This window comes from Salmo salar, chromosome ssa10, assembly GCF_905237065.1.
Source record: "Salmo salar chromosome ssa10, Ssal_v3.1, whole genome shotgun sequence".
Lineage (NCBI taxonomy): Eukaryota > Metazoa > Chordata > Actinopteri > Salmoniformes > Salmonidae > Salmo > Salmo salar.
The window spans coordinates 22118619-22136506 of record NC_059451.1 but is presented as its reverse complement, the minus strand read 5'-3'; the positions used below and the strand labels follow the sequence as shown (position 1 = coordinate 22136506).

The 17888-nt window shown below is 42.4% G+C and overlaps 2 protein-coding genes across 2 annotated transcripts; both read right to left on the bottom strand.

The window, feature by feature from the left end:
* Positions 1–639: 639 nt before the first annotated feature.
* Positions 640–8204, bottom strand: nfil3-4 (nuclear factor, interleukin 3 regulated, member 4). Its single transcript, XM_014216899.2, has 2 exons — positions 7881–8204; positions 640–1620 (listed from the first exon to the last, which is right to left on the bottom strand). Exon 2 carries the CDS (start codon positions 1511–1513, stop codon positions 677–679), a length of 837 nt encoding a protein of 278 aa, XP_014072374.1. The 5' UTR covers positions 1514–1620; positions 7881–8204; the 3' UTR covers positions 640–676.
* A 4632-nt stretch (positions 8205–12836) lies between these two features.
* Positions 12837–14916, bottom strand: si:dkey-172o19.2 (cell death specification protein 2). Its single transcript, XM_045688778.1, has 2 exons — positions 14635–14916; positions 12837–14153 (listed from the first exon to the last, which is right to left on the bottom strand). Exon 2 carries the CDS (start codon positions 14138–14140, stop codon positions 13505–13507), a length of 636 nt encoding a protein of 211 aa, XP_045544734.1. The 5' UTR covers positions 14141–14153; positions 14635–14916; the 3' UTR covers positions 12837–13504.
* Between the last annotated feature and the right edge of the window lie 2972 nt (positions 14917–17888).

Below are 17888 nucleotides of genomic sequence, written 5' to 3'. Positions count from 1 at the left end.
CCTCATCTCAACTTCAAGCCCTCAGTGCTTGCTCTACCAGGCAGCCAACATAACATAAACATAACATAAACATTACCCACAAGGTAGCCTACACATTGCAGCACACACACACACACACACACACACACACACACACACACACACACACACACACACTGTTTGTGTGCTAATCAGTAAAGAGTGAACAATAAGAGGAATTTATTCATTTAAAAAGATAAATTCCATCCATTCCAAAAAGTTAAAAACAATTATTATAATGTCTGCCCATATTGAGTTTTACATACATACTGTAACTGAACTGGAGTCTCTCAGTGCTATAAAACACTTAATCCCCAAGTCCGGCTAATTAAGCAGGATTTACAGTAAAGTATGCTATAATAGATTTTATCCAGTTAACTTGGACACTAAAGAAGCATAGCAGAGAAGCAAAAACAAACCAAAAAAACAAACAAATGTCTGTTTGAAGTTGTACATAACGTCTTTGCTGTAACTTTGGTGTCAATGTTACAGCGCTGTGGTTGGTCTGCTCTGTGCTCCTGTGCAGTGTGGTCAGTCAGATACAGAAAGCGGGGGGGGCCCTATCTCTGCTCTGTGCTCCTGTGCAGTGTGGTCAGTCAGATACAGAAAGCGGGGGGGGGCCCTATCTCTGCTCTGTGCTCCTGTGCAGTGTGGTCAGTCAGATACAGAAAGCGGGAGCGGGGGGTGAGGCCCTATCTCTCACATCTCTAAGGACAGTAGAAGCTCTGGGGTTCTTCAGCCTCAGCTTGTGCGGTAATGCAGCGCTGGAGGAGGCTGCTGGGACCTGCTGTTCCCCCTCCTCATCTGAACACCTTCTCTTAGGGGTGGGCCTCAACAGGGGAACCCCCGGCCACGACGATAGGGAAGGGGAGAGAAGCGGGGGCAGGAGAAGGGAGGATGAGTTTGCAGGGTGGAGGACACTGGGCATGTCTAAGATGTATGGATATCCCCTTCTAGTTGGTAGAGCATGTGGATGGATCAGGGCAGGGGCAGGTTGCCCAGTCAGTACGGAGGGTCGGTGGTGGTAAGTGGGCAGGGTGGAGGGGTTTCTGTAGCTGGGCCTCCTGCCCCAGTAGACATCTCTGTCCAGGGACTGGGTTGAGCTGCTGGGTGGCGGGGACTGGGGGCTGTAGGTGTTCGCATGGCAGAGCCGTAGCAGGCTGTTCTGGTGGGCAGCGTAGGCTGCAGGGCTCACCAGGCCAAAGTGGAGTTTGAGGGCCAGCAGTTCTGTGTTCAACCGGGCGTTCTCTTCACTCATGGCCACCAGGCGGCTCTCCAGCACATAATCGTTCACCCTCCTCTTCTCCCGCGACCGCTTGGCCGCCTCGTTGTTCTTGCGACGCTTCTCCCAGTAGGTGGCGTCCTTATTCTCATTTGGGATAAACTCTCTCTTGCGCCGCAGGCCCTTGGGTGCCAGCTCCCCCTCTAGGTAGGCTATGTGACCGTCCTCCATTTCCTCCATGCTCCCATTTGGAGATAGCGTCATGGGTTCCATCTGGTCTCAGTATAGAAATTAGGATGGCTGTTTCTTTGTTGGGCAGGTAAAAGGAAGATAAGTAACTTCTCATGCACTTCTTTCAGGTTGGTTTTCTAAGATGTCACCTGTGAAGGGCAGGTAAATTATTAGTAAAGTATTTGTCAAATCGTATGTATAGGCTATACATTTCCAAATTTCTGCTATACAGTATGTCTAAGTGCCTGGGTCACAGATCAGAACATTTATTGATTTCTGTGTTTGATCGTTGACAGCTTTGAATGAGATGCTGTTATAGAGCCACAAAGCCCACTCCTATCCCACTGTCAGCCCACTGCCCAGCCCTCAGTCTGTCTTTGAGACCAGCCACCTCCACGTCTAGACAAGCTGAATAAAACAGTGGTGGAAAGGATGGAAAGGCAGAGAGGAGGAGTTGTCTGAGGTGTAACCAGCCCCTCTAGTGTGACTAAAATAATCTTTATGTCTGAAAGACTTCCTGAGTGTTCAAGTAAATTGAATGGGTGATTAATATAGTATGTAAGATGGACATGAGGCAGTATGCATGACCTTCAAGTTAAAATGTTGGACAGTTCATATGATAAAGTATTACGTGGCTAGTCTCTGCTCTACCAGCTCTTATGTCATTCACACAAACAATTTCTAGATTTGACACAGGAACTTCTCTGGACTTGTCTCTTCTTTCAACTTGACTAATCAACTCATATTCTTCTCCTAGCTTAGACACGGTATACACATAATTGAGAAATGAGCTGTTTTTGTGGACTTTTAATAATTTGCAAAGTTAAGATATGAGCTACATGTCATTTGTGACATACTGATTCGTGGCATGAATAATGTTGGCTGATAGAGTGGACAAGTCAAGTGATTGAGAGTTACAAACACACTCAATCTGCTCGATGCAGAGCACGCTCGTTTTAGAAACAAGCAAGGTTTTGTTTTCACAATGCTGCTCTCTCGCTTTCTCTCTCTCTCTCACACACTCGCTCTCTCTCACATACACTCTCACAGTCATCTTTTTTTGATGGTGCACTCACTTGTCCACCCCCCAGCTACTGATTGCCTGCAATGTGCCCACCGCTTGCTCCATATCGTCTACCTCCCTTTCATTTTCTGTCCTTTGCCCCTTACATGCAGATGAGAGGGGGGGTCAGTTAGCAGTGAGACTGCATGTGTGCTAGCCAGAGGACAATACGTACAAACAGGAACATAGAAACCCTCAGATGAAAAAGCACTACAATGGAGCCCTGCTCATCTGTTTCATTGCAGGGGAGGGTGAGTGGGTGGGTGAGTGGGTGGGTTTGGTGGGAAGCTGTGCAGGAGGAACAAAGCTATGTTAGATTTGCTTAACCACAGCTATGAGACAACGTGGCCTGTGTGTGAAGTGAATACACAGATGCACTCTCTCACACACGTATGCAGAAACATCAGACTGAAATATTCTTAATCAATCTGGGAACATCTGAAACAGAATTCCTACAGTTACATGTTATCAAGCTATTATTCATGTTCGTCTTTTTAGCCAGTGGAAAGCCTCTCCTGAACCATTACAGGCTTATTAATGAGAGCACCATGTCCCAATGTGAACTCTGATCTGTCTGAATGTCAGTGTTATGCAGCTCAATAGTTTGATTGATTGGTTTGGATTTCAATGTTGGCTGCTGATTGATGTTGTTTGGCCACCATGTTTCCCTGCAGCAGAGAGAGCTGAGACCATTCTGTACCAGCTGTCAGCCCCATGATGCCAGCAGCATAACCACCAGAGCAACATAATAACTACCAGAATCATCCGAAGGAGACCAGCTGAATGTAGCTCCATAGACTGAAGTAGTTATAGACAGGGTATGCAGAGACAAGCAAAGGTCCTATAGTGGTATGTTGCAATTGAGATAAGTGCATGTGTGACATAGACAAAAATACACTGGAGATTTGCACTACAGATCCACAGATGACGCAATCTCTATTGCACTCGTCACTGCCCTTTCCCACACGGACAAAAGGAACACCTACAGTATGTGAGAATGCTGTTCATTGACTGCAGCTCAGCGTTCAACACCATAGTGCCCTCCAAGCTCAGGACTAAGCTAAGGACCCAGTAAAGTCTACAGCAGTTGTATTCGGCGCATGTGACAAATAACATTTGATTTGATGACACTGGGATTAAAAACCTTCCTCTGCAACTCTATCATGGATTTCCTGACGGGCTCCACAGGTAGTGAGGGTAGGCAACAACACATCCACCACGCTAACCCTCAACACGGGGGCCCCTCAGGGGTGCATGTTTAGTCCCTTCCTGTACTCCCTGTTCACCCACGACTCCAACACCTTCATAAAGTTTGCCGACAACACGACGGTGGTAGGCCTGATCACCCACGACAATGAGACAGCCTACACAGAGGAAGTCAGAGACCTGACATGGTGGTGCCAGTACAACAACCTCTCCCTCAACGTCAGCAAGACAAAGGAGCTGATCGTAGACTACAGGAAACAGATGGCTAGCACGCCCACATTCACATCGACAGGGCTGTAGTGGATCGGGTCGAGAGTTCCTTGGTGTCCACAGCACTGAGGACCTATCATGGTCCAAACACACCAACAGAGTCCCCTCAGGAGGTTGAAAAGATTTAGCATGGCCTCTCAGATCCTCATAAAGTTCTATAGCTGCACCATTGAGAGCATCTTGACTGGCTGCATCATCGCTTGGTATGACAACTGCTTGGCATCCAACCGCAAGGCACACAGAGGGTAGTGTGTACTGCCCAGTACATCACTGGGGCCAAGCTTCCTGACATCCAGGACCTCTATACAAGTTAGTGTCAGGGCCTTAACAATCGTCAAAGACACCAAGTCTGGGACCAAAGGGATCCTGAACAGCTTCTACCCGCAAGCCTAACGACTGCTGAACAGTTAATCAAATGGCTACCCGGACTATTTGCATTGATCCCCTTTTTTTTGCACTAACTCTCTTGCGATGGCTGTATGCACACTCACTAGACTTTACTCACACACTCACACGTACTACACTGACACTCCAACACACACATACAGATACAGATACAGATACACATACAGATACAGATACACATACAGATACACATACTTCAGAAAGTATACACACGTTTTCTAAATGTGGTTGTGTTACAGCCTGAGTTTAAAATAGTCACTGTCCTACACACAATACCCCGTAATGTCAAAGGGGAATTATGTTTTTAGAAGTTGTTACAATTGAATTAATAATGAAAAGCTGAAAAGTCTTGAGTCAATAAGTATTCAACTCCTTTGTTATGACAAGCCAAAATAAGTTCAGGAGTAAAGATTTTCTTAACAAGTCACATAATAAGTTGCATGGACTCACTCTGTGTACAATAATAGTGTTTAACATGATTTTTGAATGACTACCTCATCTCTGTACCACACACATACAATTATCTGTAAGGTCCCTCAATCGAGCAGTGCATTTCAAACACAGATTCAACCACAAAGACCAGGGAGGATTCCTAATGCTTTAAACATCCCAGAAATGACTGTGCACTTGGGTGAGACTACTTACTCATATGTTTTATCAAAGTCTGATCACAATCACAATTTTGCATAATACAGTGTGTCCATCCTAAACTGGTGTAATTACACTGGCAGGTACATCATCTGAAGATAACTAATGAAATGAGAATGATTACAGATGCTGTCACACAGGTATCATTACCTAGATGTGTAAGATATCGTGTGCTTGATGACAACATGGCTCTCTGTGCGCTTTTGATATTTGGTCTGTATTTTAAAGCAAAAAACTACATCTGTGTGTTTTACAAAATTCCCCAAAGGTCAAAATAACAATGACTTGTTAATTTCTATGGGTCAGAGGGGTTGCCAGTGTCATGATACTCAGAAGTATCATGGTAAGCAAATGAAAACATGAAGCGCACTACATTTCTTCAGAATAACCGTTGTAATATTGGAAATAAACAAACAGCCTTATGTTGTCATTCAGAGTCACGTTTTCATTTTCCAAGCTATAGCACACAATATTTTACGTAAAGCAGGTTTTTAAAGAGTTGAGTCTGCTTCGTGTTTTCCTTTTTGCCACATAACATAGCTATTATAGCTTCTTATAATGTTACCTCGACTTATCGTGAAATGTCCTGCAAGTTCTCTTTTTTATTAATACTTTGCGAGAAGTCTGTCTGTCCTATCCTTCTATTAGATTCATTATGTAGATCTTGGCATAGCCTGAAGCAAAAGTGCAATATTATGATTACTAACAATATTGAAAAGGAGCATGTTGCAAGTACGAGAGCCCCAGAAAATATAACTTTGTGATAAAAAATATTATTTCTTTTTCAAGTTTACAGTAGACCAACTCTGTTGTGCTTTGCTGCTATACTTACTCTTTGAAGTGGCAGTCAGAGCAAAGGGCATCAAAATGTACCCAAAGACTGAGGTGAGAGACAGAGAGTAAAGCTCTGCCTTGTGGTGGAGAGTACATGCACCTTGAGGTTGAAAATGCACTGAGTCTGCCCCGTCCCCTGCACTAAATATACTGTAGGTGGACCTCTGTCCAAGGCTTGTGGGCAAACTTCTCAAGGTTTCCCATGCTGTTGTGCCTTCTCTTTACATTGTTGCACAACAAGCTAGAAAAATTGCAAACCATAATTATTTATTCCTCTTCTTCATCAATTCATAACTAGAAGCAAACAATCTGCTGAAGGAGTGTACAATCATACCCAAACCATTTTAAACCTCATTGACATTGCTAAAGTATTTGATGGGGTGCTGCATGTTTATAGCTAGGTGCTAGAGTTGCTGGTTGCTGAAGTTGCTGGAGGTAGAGCAGAGCTGTGTCGTGATGGCAGAGTGGCCTAAAACTTGCCCCAACGGTGAGTTGGAGGACATTTGTCAGGGGTCAAGGGCTGAGGCCTAGCAAGTGGAGAGCAATGCTGCTGTGTAGGGAGTAGGACAAACAGAGGACTGCAGCAGAGTGTTGCTCAGCTTCCTGAACAGTCCTCTCCAGAGACGAGTCCCTCACTGCGTGAGTTACTGCACCTGCTGCTTATTGACATGCTAATTATAGACACTGCTTTTTAGTAAGGAACTTTTCAACTTCTTCTTTTGACACCTATCCGTTTTGACAGCACCAGTTGGTCTGTTGTTGTTTCCTTCCTTGCTTTGTGAAGTACTTGAGTCTCTCTCCCTGGTACCTAATAGGAAACCATTGGTTAACCTCCTAATTTTTACTGTTAATGTTTTCAGCGATCTGTCATGGCGGCAATAACAAAATGGATGTGGATGTCCAGTACCTCTTAAATTCTCCAGAGAATATTGCCTTTACCACAAGCATGCCTTTTCAGTTAACACACACATTCCTTGAAATAGAACATATCAAATTAGTTAGAAATGTACTGTAGCAACTTTCTTGGATTGTATGTGTCTAGAGTCTATAGGAAAAGTACTTTTTTATAAACACTGTTTTTTGTAAAAGTACTTTACTAACACTTTTATTGGCGCGTTTTAGTTTTCTCCTCGACAGAAGAAGAACAGCAAAAAGCTCCATTATTCATTTTCTGGTTGTTCTACCATCTACATGTAGAGCCAGACTAACTAAGCCTTTTAAATCTGCAAAGTTTGTACTGTTTTCAACAGGGAATAAAATACCCAAATAAATGTTTACTTGAAGGTAATATTATCTGCTGATATCTGTCTCTTTTTTCAATGATACCTTTTCCCCCTCTTATTTAGAACAATAATTGGTCACTTAAAAACCTTTTGTTATTGCTATAATCACTTTAACGATGTAAACTTGGAAACGTCTTACAGGTCGTACACAGGCTGACGAACATTTCACGGTTCTCATAGATGTCACTTATGCAACACAAATGCCCAAAATAGTATTATTGTATTGCTTTTTGTATGTTGCACAAAAGTATTCTAAATAAGTTCAAGAAAGTTGTTCATTTGTTTCAAGAACTAGATCATATCCAGTATCAACGTTTTATAAAATGTGTTATCTTTTTTTTTTAAAGGGAAGTCAGCTCATTTAAAATATACCCAAGTCTGAGATACCACGTCTAAAATAGACTTGCTATTATAACACCTCCAAAAAGTCTGAAAACCAGTATACTGTAAGTTAAGACAAACGTTTCAGTTTTGAAAGTATTATTCTCTGATTACTGCTCCAAGTTGAGACTTGAGAGTGATGGCGGTAAGTCAAGCTGTGGACTGCCAGTGCATGGGGTAAGAAAAATAACATATTGTACCCATTTACCTTACTATCTGTAGCTCTATATGTCATATGTATAGGGAACTTTAATTTAGACATTGTCTGTCCACCACAGAGGTGAGTGAAAATGTTATGAAAATGAACACAGGACCTTACCTTCTGCTGCTGGCAACTATATTCCAGTGAGTCCACCACTGACGCAATGTGACAATGACCTCAGTCAATGTTCCACCGCCCGCCCATTGTGTCTCTGTGAGCAGCAGACAGTAACTTACTGAACTGTATACTCATCCTTCCCCTGTATCTCACCTGAAGTTCACCTACGGTAAAGGGGCTTCGTCACAGACCACCACAATGTGTGACCTCACACTCAACCTTTTTTCTCTTCCTTAGCATATTAAGTCTGTCTGTCAGCCTGTTTGTCAGCCTGTTTGTCTGTCTACCCCCACTCCACCTAGCCTAGCCCACCTCTTCTGTTCTGTGTGTCTGTATCCTCCGCAGTCCCCCTCAACGTGGTGGTCGTGGCTTACTTATGTCATCGTCTGGGAGATGTGTTTGAGCAGAGGGAGGCTGGATGTGTTAGGCTTACCAGGTCCTTTCTCTCTCTTTCTAGCCCCTTACCTATCACTCTGTATTCTTGTGATAAGGCAATTTACTTAAAGATGCAAAAAGTCCCTCATATGACCACAAGTTGTACAACAAGTTTCAATAAAATGTCTGTCCTTTGTCGTACTAGGGGTGACATTTCTTTGTCTACTGGGGTCAACACTGGAAGTGGGATCCTGTGAAAACTTTGTATAGCTTTATTATAAAGGATTATGTTGTAAATCTGAGGTCAAGAATAATCCTGCTAAGATTGGGAAATTCCAGTGCAATGGTAAAATAGTATAGTCCTACTGTGTCTTAAACCTTAAAACCTTAAAAGATTTAGATGCACTATTGTAAAGTGGTTGTTCCACTGGATATCATAAGGTGAATGCACCATTTTGTAAGTCGCTCTGGATAAGAGCGTCTGCTAAATGACTTAAATGTAATGTAATGTAAATGTGTCAGCGAACGTTTTAATTACCCAGCGGTAACAGTTAGGCTACATTTGTTCACAGCTGTCATGATCTTTCTAGTTTGTTAACAACTCATTCATAATTACTTCTTGCAATTTGACATACATTTTTTTAGGGGGGTTAACCTGTATGATTTGGAAGATTTTGACAAACAGTACTTTATTGACCAAGCATGTCATGACTGAGATTCCATGTCATGTTGTACAGTACTCCATCTAGTGGCTTATCATAGAAACAAGTCTTGCATTTTTTGAGAAGGGTCTATCCGCGGGCCGCAGGCCGTAGGCCTAATGTTACAAGCAGCCTCAATGGCAGTGGGCGTGGCATGTAGTGAGGCAATGCTAATAGGCGTTTCATGTGGGCGTTCCTAGTAACTGCAGTCTGCAGGTAGACATTATTGCATGGATTACCATAGATTATAATGTGTTGTGCTATACTCCAGTGCCTTCTGCTGGATGCCTAGTAAGGGTTTACGCATGAAGAATAGTGTGTTTTCCTGTTTCAGGTCAAGCCTAGTCCTGTACTAAAAAGCACTTTCAATGAAGAATATCCAATTGGCATGCTTTTTAGTGCAGCAATATGTTTAATCTAGGTTCTGGGAAACAAGCCCGTAGAATGTGACCAGTGGAAATCAGCCATTATGGGACCTATGGAGACATCTGGTCAACTCTGAATATTCTTTCTGTTGAGTGATGACCATGCTTCAAGGGTTCAGTAGTTACCCAATTAGTTCTCCAATGTCATCTCGTTTTCTTACTATTACAAGTAGTCATTTTATTGCTATAACTGTTGCTATCCTCGTTTCGTAGTTACTGTGCACTAAATGGCTTTAGTTTGGTTGTAATTGTAGTTATAGTTATACACTCAACTATTTACTGTCATTGCAGCAGGCAGGAGGTGATGAGCCTTCCCTGTAGCTCAGTTGGTAGAGCATGGTGTTTGCAACGCCAGGGTTGTGGGTTCGATTCCCACGGGGGGCCAGCACAGGAAAAAAAATGTATGAAATGTATGCATTCACTACTGTAAGTCGCTCTGGATAAGAGCGTCTGCTAAATGACTAAAATGTAAATGATGGGGAAACCATATCTCATATTGAATGAGTGATGTTCTCACATGAGTGTGAAGGGCCTCAGTCAAACATTAGATGTGCTCAAAAGTGTCTGGTGTTAACAGACGTGTCCATGCTGTCACCACTCAGCACCACTGGTTTCACACCCCAAAGCAGCATGGCAATTACGCTCTCCTCACCCACATGAAATACAGTTCACATATGGCTGGTATAAATAGCTCATATAGAAGTATTGTATTTTGTTATCTGACAATGATTAGGCTACGGAACACTTAGAAGTAGGCTACTGTAGGAATTTGGTGTTCTAGAATCACTTGCTATTATCTTGGCAAGTCTGTACTGAAACACCTGTAGGTGCAGAGTTTACAATGGTGAGAGGTCTATGTGCAAAAGTGTGAAAATATGAATGAATCATAAGCCTAGTGCTTTTCTTCCTACTGTTTAGAACATCGGTGGCATCATGTTAGATGTGCAGTTAAAGCTACTGAAGGGTATACTGTGAATCGCCATACTTCAAGGTGTTAAACGTGGTTTAGGAAAAGGGTTAAGGTTAAGGGAAAGATTACCTAACTTTAACCCTTCCCCTAACCTTAACCCTTTAACCTAACTCCTAAACTTAACCCTAACCCCTAGCCTAGCTAGCGTTGGCCAGCTAGCTAACATTAGCCACTTAGCCAGCTAGCTGGAATTCGTAACATACCATAAGTTTTGCAAATTCGTAACATATTGTATGTTTTGCATGTTCGTAACATATAATATGAATTGTAATAGTCGGTGATTGACATCCACAAATGAATACATACCATATGAAACGTAACATATACTAAATGGAGTGTCTGGGATTTACCTACAGAAAAATACGAAATGCTCTGAGACCAGGTTGCAGCCAGCCAGCAACCAGCCAGCCATTCTAAGGCATATCAGTATGTGAATTGGTAAAACGCCCGCTTTTCCATAAAAATGCATTGAATTAGCCTACCAGTCAAAAGTTTGGACAAATCTACTCATTCAAGGGTTTTTCTTTATTTTTTACTATTTTCTACCTTGTAGAATAATAGTGAAGACATCAAAACTGAAATAACACATATGGAATCGTGTAGTAACCAAAAAAGTGTTAAACAAATATATTTTATATTTGAGATTCTTCAAAGTAGCCACCCTTTGCCTTAATGACAGCTTTGCACACTCTTAGCATTCTCTCAACCAGCTTCATGAGGTAGTCACCTGGAATGCATTTCAATTAACAGGTGTGCCTTGTTAAAAGTTAATTTGTGGAATTTCTTTCCTTCTTAATGCGTTTGAGCTAATCAGTTGTGTTGTGACAAGGTAGGGGTGGTGTACAGAAGATAGCCTTATTTGGTTAAATACCAAGTCCCTATTATGGCAAGAACAGCTCAAATAAGCAAAGAGAAATGACAGTCCATCATTACTTTAAGACATGAAGGTCAGTCAATCTGGAAAAATTCAAGAACTTTGAACGTTTCTTCAAGGGCAGTCACAAAACCCATCAGCCACTATGATGAAACTGGCTCTCATGAGGACTGACACAGGAAGAAAGACCCAGAGTTACCTCTGCTGCAGAGGATAAGTTCATTAGAGTTACCAGCCTCAGAAATTGCAGCCCAAATAAATGCTTCACAGAGTTCAAGTAACAGACATTTAAACATCAACTGTTCAGAGGAGACTGTGAATCAGGCCTTCATGATTAAACTGCTGCAAAGAAACCACTACTAAAGGACAACAATAATAAGAATAGACTTGCTTAGGCCAAGAAACACGAACAATGGGCATTAGACTGGTGGAAATCTGTCCTTCGGTCTGATGAGTCCAAATTTGAGACTATGGGTTCCAACCACTGTGTCTTTGTGAGACACAGAGTAGGTGAATGGAGGTTCTCTGCATGTGTGGTTCCCACCGTGAAGCGTGGAGGAGGAGGTGTGGGGGTGCTTTGCTGGTGACACTGTCAGTGATTTATTTAGAATTCAAGGCACACTTAACCAGCATGGCTACCACAGCATTCTGCAGCGATACGCCATCCCATCTGGTTTGCGCATAGTGGGACTATCATTTTGTTTTTCAACAGGACAATGACCCAACACACCTCCAAGCTGTGTAAGGGCTATTTGACCAAGAAGGAGAGTGATGGAGTGCTGCATCAGATGACCTGGCCTCCACAATCACCTGACCTCAAACCAATTGAGATGGTTTGGGATGAGTTGGACCGCGGAGGGAAGGAAAAGCAGCCAACAAGTGCTCAGCATATGTGGGAACTCCTTCAAGACTGTTGGAAAAGCATTCTAGGTGAAGCTGGTTGAGAGAATGCCAAGAATGTGCAAAGCTGTCATCAAGGCAAAGGGTGGCCACCAATGTTCTAATCAGTAGTAAGAAAAGCACTAGGCCTTTAACAAATTAATGTTTCACAAATATTTGGTTTTCTACATGATTCCATATGTGTTATTTCATAGTTTTGATGTCTTCACTATTATTCTACAATGTAGAAAATAGTCAAAATAAAGAAAAACCATTGAATGAGTAGTAGTGTTCAAACTTTTGACTGGTACTGCATGTCTAACTAATGTGCAATAGTTGGCAATAAGGGAATTCACAGCGTGGGGATTACCACCCCCAACCAACCAACCAACCAAAAAGAGCACCTAGTTTCAGTGAAGCCTTATTCGATGCTTCACACCGCAGAAAAACTGCTTTTTGAACAGTAAAATTCAAACTACTTTTGCTCATCTCCGTCATGTAGCTGTTAAAGCATTTTAAATCCGTAGTTGCAGAGTGTGTTTTAGAAGGTTGGTTGTCGTGTTAGTTTTTCTAATTCTTGCCATTAGGCTAATAAAGCAATTGTGTTTGTGTACAATGTCCACCTAACAGAACAAAGCGAGCCGTTGAATTAAAAGTGATTGAAAATGTATCTTTGATTGCTTTCATTCCTACCCTACTTGCTTATATGAGAATGTGAAAAATATTTTCTGCTCTTTGAAAAAGTAATTTTTTTATTCCATTGGTGTTAAAAATGCAACATTTAATTGGGGGGGGGGGAAATGCAGTCGGTCTATTTTACCCCTGAATAATTGAATCTTCAGTGTAACTGTAAAAGTTGTTAAACCAGTTGTATTGCTGTGTCATTTGAAAAAGAAAACTTGTATTAGATATACAGCAGAATAAGCAGAGGACATTCTATGGAGCTCCATCTTGTGCTCCACAGAATATAGCCTACTTATTTGTTGTCCTAAATATAAAATAAAAAAAACAACCTGCTAAATTTTAAGATATGCAAGAGGTCTAATTTCTACATATTATCTTCTATAACCTATTCAACTAAACAGAAAATCACCACAAATTCACCGAAATTACCGATGTCAAATTCCTCATGTAAAAGTCTGAGATGAATTTAATGAACTCCCAGTTCACTCTCCAAATGTAATTAATACACATATAGTATTTATAACAATATTTTAAACTATGATTTGCAATTGTTGATTAGCAACCATTCAATAAATCCAGTGTCCATGTATTATTTGACCTGATCTGACATTTAATACATGCCATTAAAGTAGTCCTATGTATAATCTGGGGTTGATTTGTTCTAAGCCACTCCGTTAGCTAGCAGCTGTCTGGACTGAGGTACCTTCTGAGCTGAGTCAATTTGTTGAACCTGCCCCTGAAGCTTCTGTGTATGTCCAGGACCTGGTTCTGCCGCTCATGCTCCTCCAGTGTGGCAGGTAGAGAGGCAGGCTGGGGTACAGGGCTGGCTGGGGGAGGCAGAGGGAGCCCCAGGGCATCAGCAGATTGGTAGGCACTGATGAGTGACTCAGACAGGGCAGCCGGCTGTGCAGTGGAACCGTGCCATGGGAAGGCATGGTGGCTGGGCCTGCCTCTTTCCCCAGGCCCATGTGGTACTGCAGGGTGATCAACTCAGCCCTCAGCCGGGCATTCTCCTTACTCAGGGCCAGCAGCTGGCCCTCCAGCATCAGGTCATTCACCCTCCTCTTCTGCTGCGAGCGCTTGGCCGACTCGTTGTTCTTGTGGCGCTTATCCCAGTAGTTGGCATCCTTCTTATCGGCAGGGGTCATCTCTCTTTTGCGGCGCGTGCTGGGGTACAGATGGCTCTGGCAGGTCCGGAGCCTCAGTTGTCTCTGGGCCAGAAGGGACGGCCGGGCCACAGGGAAGAGGAGGCCAGGGTCCCACATCTCTTCCTCCCCACCACTGCTCTCCACTGAGGAGGAGGGCTGGCACATATCCTCCAGGGGCCTTTCGCTACTCCGTGGGGTATACATGTCAATCAGTAGGCTATGAGAGGACAAAGAGGCTGTAAAGGCTCTATAGTACAATTGCTTTTGAAGAAATTATTCACACCTGATTTATTACTTGTGATGTGTTGCATAGTGGGTCTGTAACCTAAGCCTAATTCAAAGGCTGCAGAAAATGTTATAAAAAGTATATTAGACTTTATACAAAATATTTATACAAAAGTAGCCAAGGCTGAAATTTCAACAAAATACACTGAAAATGCAGATGGGAAAAGACTAAAACCATTAACTACACAGTGCTCTAGGTTATGTTTAAATACAGTTTTGGTAAGCAAGTGACCATTTAGATATTTAACTTTTACAAAAAATTAAGTAAATCTGAATGGCATTTTGGCCTTTTGTCATGTGTTTTCTGCATCCTATACATTTTGCCATGACATATAAATTCTGTTTAGTGAGTTTTTAGGAAGCGTAAGAGGAGTTTTTAGATATAGTTAGGCTACGAGCTCTAGCGGGCCTACCTTTCTGTCTCTGTCACGATGTGAAGTGCTGAAGTGATAATGAGACAAGGCGCGTATTTCGCTCTGAGCTGTGAAACTTTTGTGCATGTTGTGTGTTTATTTCTGTGCAAGCGCGCTCGTCTGTGTGGTTGACGGGAACAATGGTCATTATCAATGGTTGTGCCTAGTTTCTTCAGGAGTTCTGAAAGGTGAAATCCAGATCAACGTTGTAAAAAGTAAATCAAGAAAGGATCTAAATGACCTGCCCTATCTATTGTCAACGTAGCCGTAGCCTACCTTACATGCATCCTCTCCACAGAAATGGACCAGTGTTTGTGTACTTTATCATGTATCTGTGGATGGACCAATGGGCATGTGGTGAGTGAGGGATTGTCCAGGCAGTAAGTGGGGGACTGTCCTGTGAGAAAAGGGAGCAGTTGCGGTGAACATGTTGCTTGCGCTCTCTTGTGACTCATCCATAGGTCTTCCTTAGTTCTAAACTGCCGAAGTTCAACAACCTGACAGATTCTGTGGTCATAATGACTCATAAAGTCTCTATTTCCTAGAACTGAAAGGGTTAAACCACAGACATTCACCTGAATACATTTCTAGTTTCACTTACCACAAGTATGCCTTTTATGCCGTTACTGTAGAAGTGAAAAGGCAACTGTCTGTGGGAGTAGGGATACATTTAGAGATGTTGAAGACAGTGGCAGGGCTTGTTGTGGTGCTCAGACTTTGATTTCAGGATTCATTATATTACAGGTACCAGGTGGCATCACCATAGTCTGAAGTGATTTCCTCTTCATTTACCTGCACTGAACTGATAACATATGGTGGCTGAAAACAATGTGGTGGACGGCCTTTCAGGTATTTGCTGTCACCTGTCCAGTTCTTTCACATTAGTGGAGATGGAAGGGAGGGTATGAGGAGAGAAAGTCACTTTAAACTATTGAGATGCAGCCCAAGTTTCAGTTCATTGTGTGGCAAAACCACTTCCTGCCTTTATGCTGGCATGGAATTCCCCTCCTCTGTCTACATAGGCCAACCATATATCAACAAAGTGACCCTCTAGGCAAGTAGCAGAACCCCGTCCATCTCACCCGTTCACCCTCCCAACACCATCACAGCTAACATACACATGATGCTGTGCCCACATACAGTCTCAAATTCAGTACTTCCACAAAGTGACTCATTGTGGTGTATACCAGTACACGTCAAGTATTGTTAGCCAGGTTATGACTCCTTATCTTACATGGCTAAAGAGTAGAGACTATCTAAAATACTTTTGAAAAAGCCTTGTTTCTTGTGCTAGCTGTTTGTATTTATCAGAAGTGTGTGCATGTTGAAAATAGAGTACGTGTGAATGACAAGACGTGGTTCTATTTTAAACCAGGTCATGTTTTTATATTCACCATCTTGGTTGAAAGGCCAATCTGAAATGGTCTTTGCATGATTCCTACTCCTATCCTGTCAGCGAAGCTGCTAACCACTTTTCACAGGAAGTTTCACTGCCTCATTTAGCTCACTGGGTGTAACCTTCTGCTTCAGATGCAGTGTGACTGGGTGACAGGATGACTGAGAGCAGAGGTTGGTCAGAGCCTGGCTGGTAGACCCCTCCAACAGAAAAGCACAGTTTTCCCACACTGATCCACTCATTCATGGGAAAGATGGACCAGGCATAGACAAGTGATGATACTGTACAGATCCAGTAATATGTAATGGGCTACAGAGATTCTAGTTTGACAAAGTTTGACCCCACAGTTTGTGCAAGTGTACAAGTACCTCATTTTGGGTCATGGTGTTACTCTGGTTCTGATCTCATGTGGAAGATGCCTTAGTGATTGAGTATGGGTTTGATCTACAGTAACCAGGCGGGATGGAGCTTGGCCAAAAGGTCCTCCAGTCCTCTCTCAGAAGGCCTGTGTACCAAAGATACTGCAGTATATCTGTCCATCCATCTCTCTGTTACTTTGGTGTGGACATCAATTAGCAACCATTCCAACTGTTAAATGGTAAGTAGGCCTCCACCTGTTGAACTATTTCTAATGGTGTGATGGATTCACATTGAAGTGTGTATGTGTGTATGCTTGCTGAGGGATATGAGGTTTAGCAGGTATAATAGCCAGCAGTTAAACTGTAGTGGAAAAAGCCTGGCTGACTGGTCTTATTGTTTGTGGAGGTTTGAGACCCCCGTGCCACAATACATCTAAGAAAACCACTCTGCTGCAAGTCTACATTTAAAAATAGATTGGACTGATTGTACTTGATGAAAATACACAGATGCGAAGGAAAAGGGTGTCATGCTGCTTGCTTAGCGAGTACCACTTCCTCCCGATTCGGCCCATACCTGGCATGAACTTAAGACCCCCTCCTTGCTAACAGACGTGACAGCCCTCCTTCAAGTGTCTTAGCCAATCGCGTCACCGCAAAAGCTAGCTATTGAGGCGACACAAGCAGGACATTTAAGACTGAGGAGTAAGTTTCACACATCTCCATGTGCTACATGAACACACAGACACTCGCGTTCAAGCTTTAGACTGCGGCCCTTTTGAGGATAATTCAACGGAGGGTACGAGTAAAACACAAGCACATTTAACACTATGTTAAATAGAGTACATACAATTGAACTGGATGTAAGATATTTATGTGATGACACATGATGACATCTTAGTAAAGTTTAGAAACCGGTAATAAACTGTTTAGTGGATTATCAAGCTGCAGTGGATATTTACAACCACCAGATGGCAATGCAACAGAGAAAAGCACAAGAAGGTGTGCTGACTGAACAATGGATTAGTTTGACATGTATTATTACATACAGATCCATCTAAATACATGCATCTTATTACATATGCCTTGATAACCTAAAACATGCTTTGAGCTATTTAGCGATATATCTTTGTGGCTTTTATATAAGTTTATATTTCATTGCATGTTGCCTTCTGAACAGTAATGGTGATCATTTGCCTTTTGACCTGAAGGAATTTACCTACAGTTTTGATATACAATTCTGGCAATTGCTGTGGTTCCATCGCGAATCCAGGCCACTTAGTAGTTTCCACTGTTGTGGCCACCTTGACCTTCTGGTTCAGCATCAGTCCTCTGAATGTGGTTGAGAACTTGAGATGCACAAGAGGAGTGGAAAGAGAATTTACACCAGAATGGCTATTTAAAGACAGTATATCATACACATTGAATGTAATGGGCTTCTTATTGGAACATATTTTCTTTCACAGACATCATTGATAATCACATGCAATCGTGATTTAACA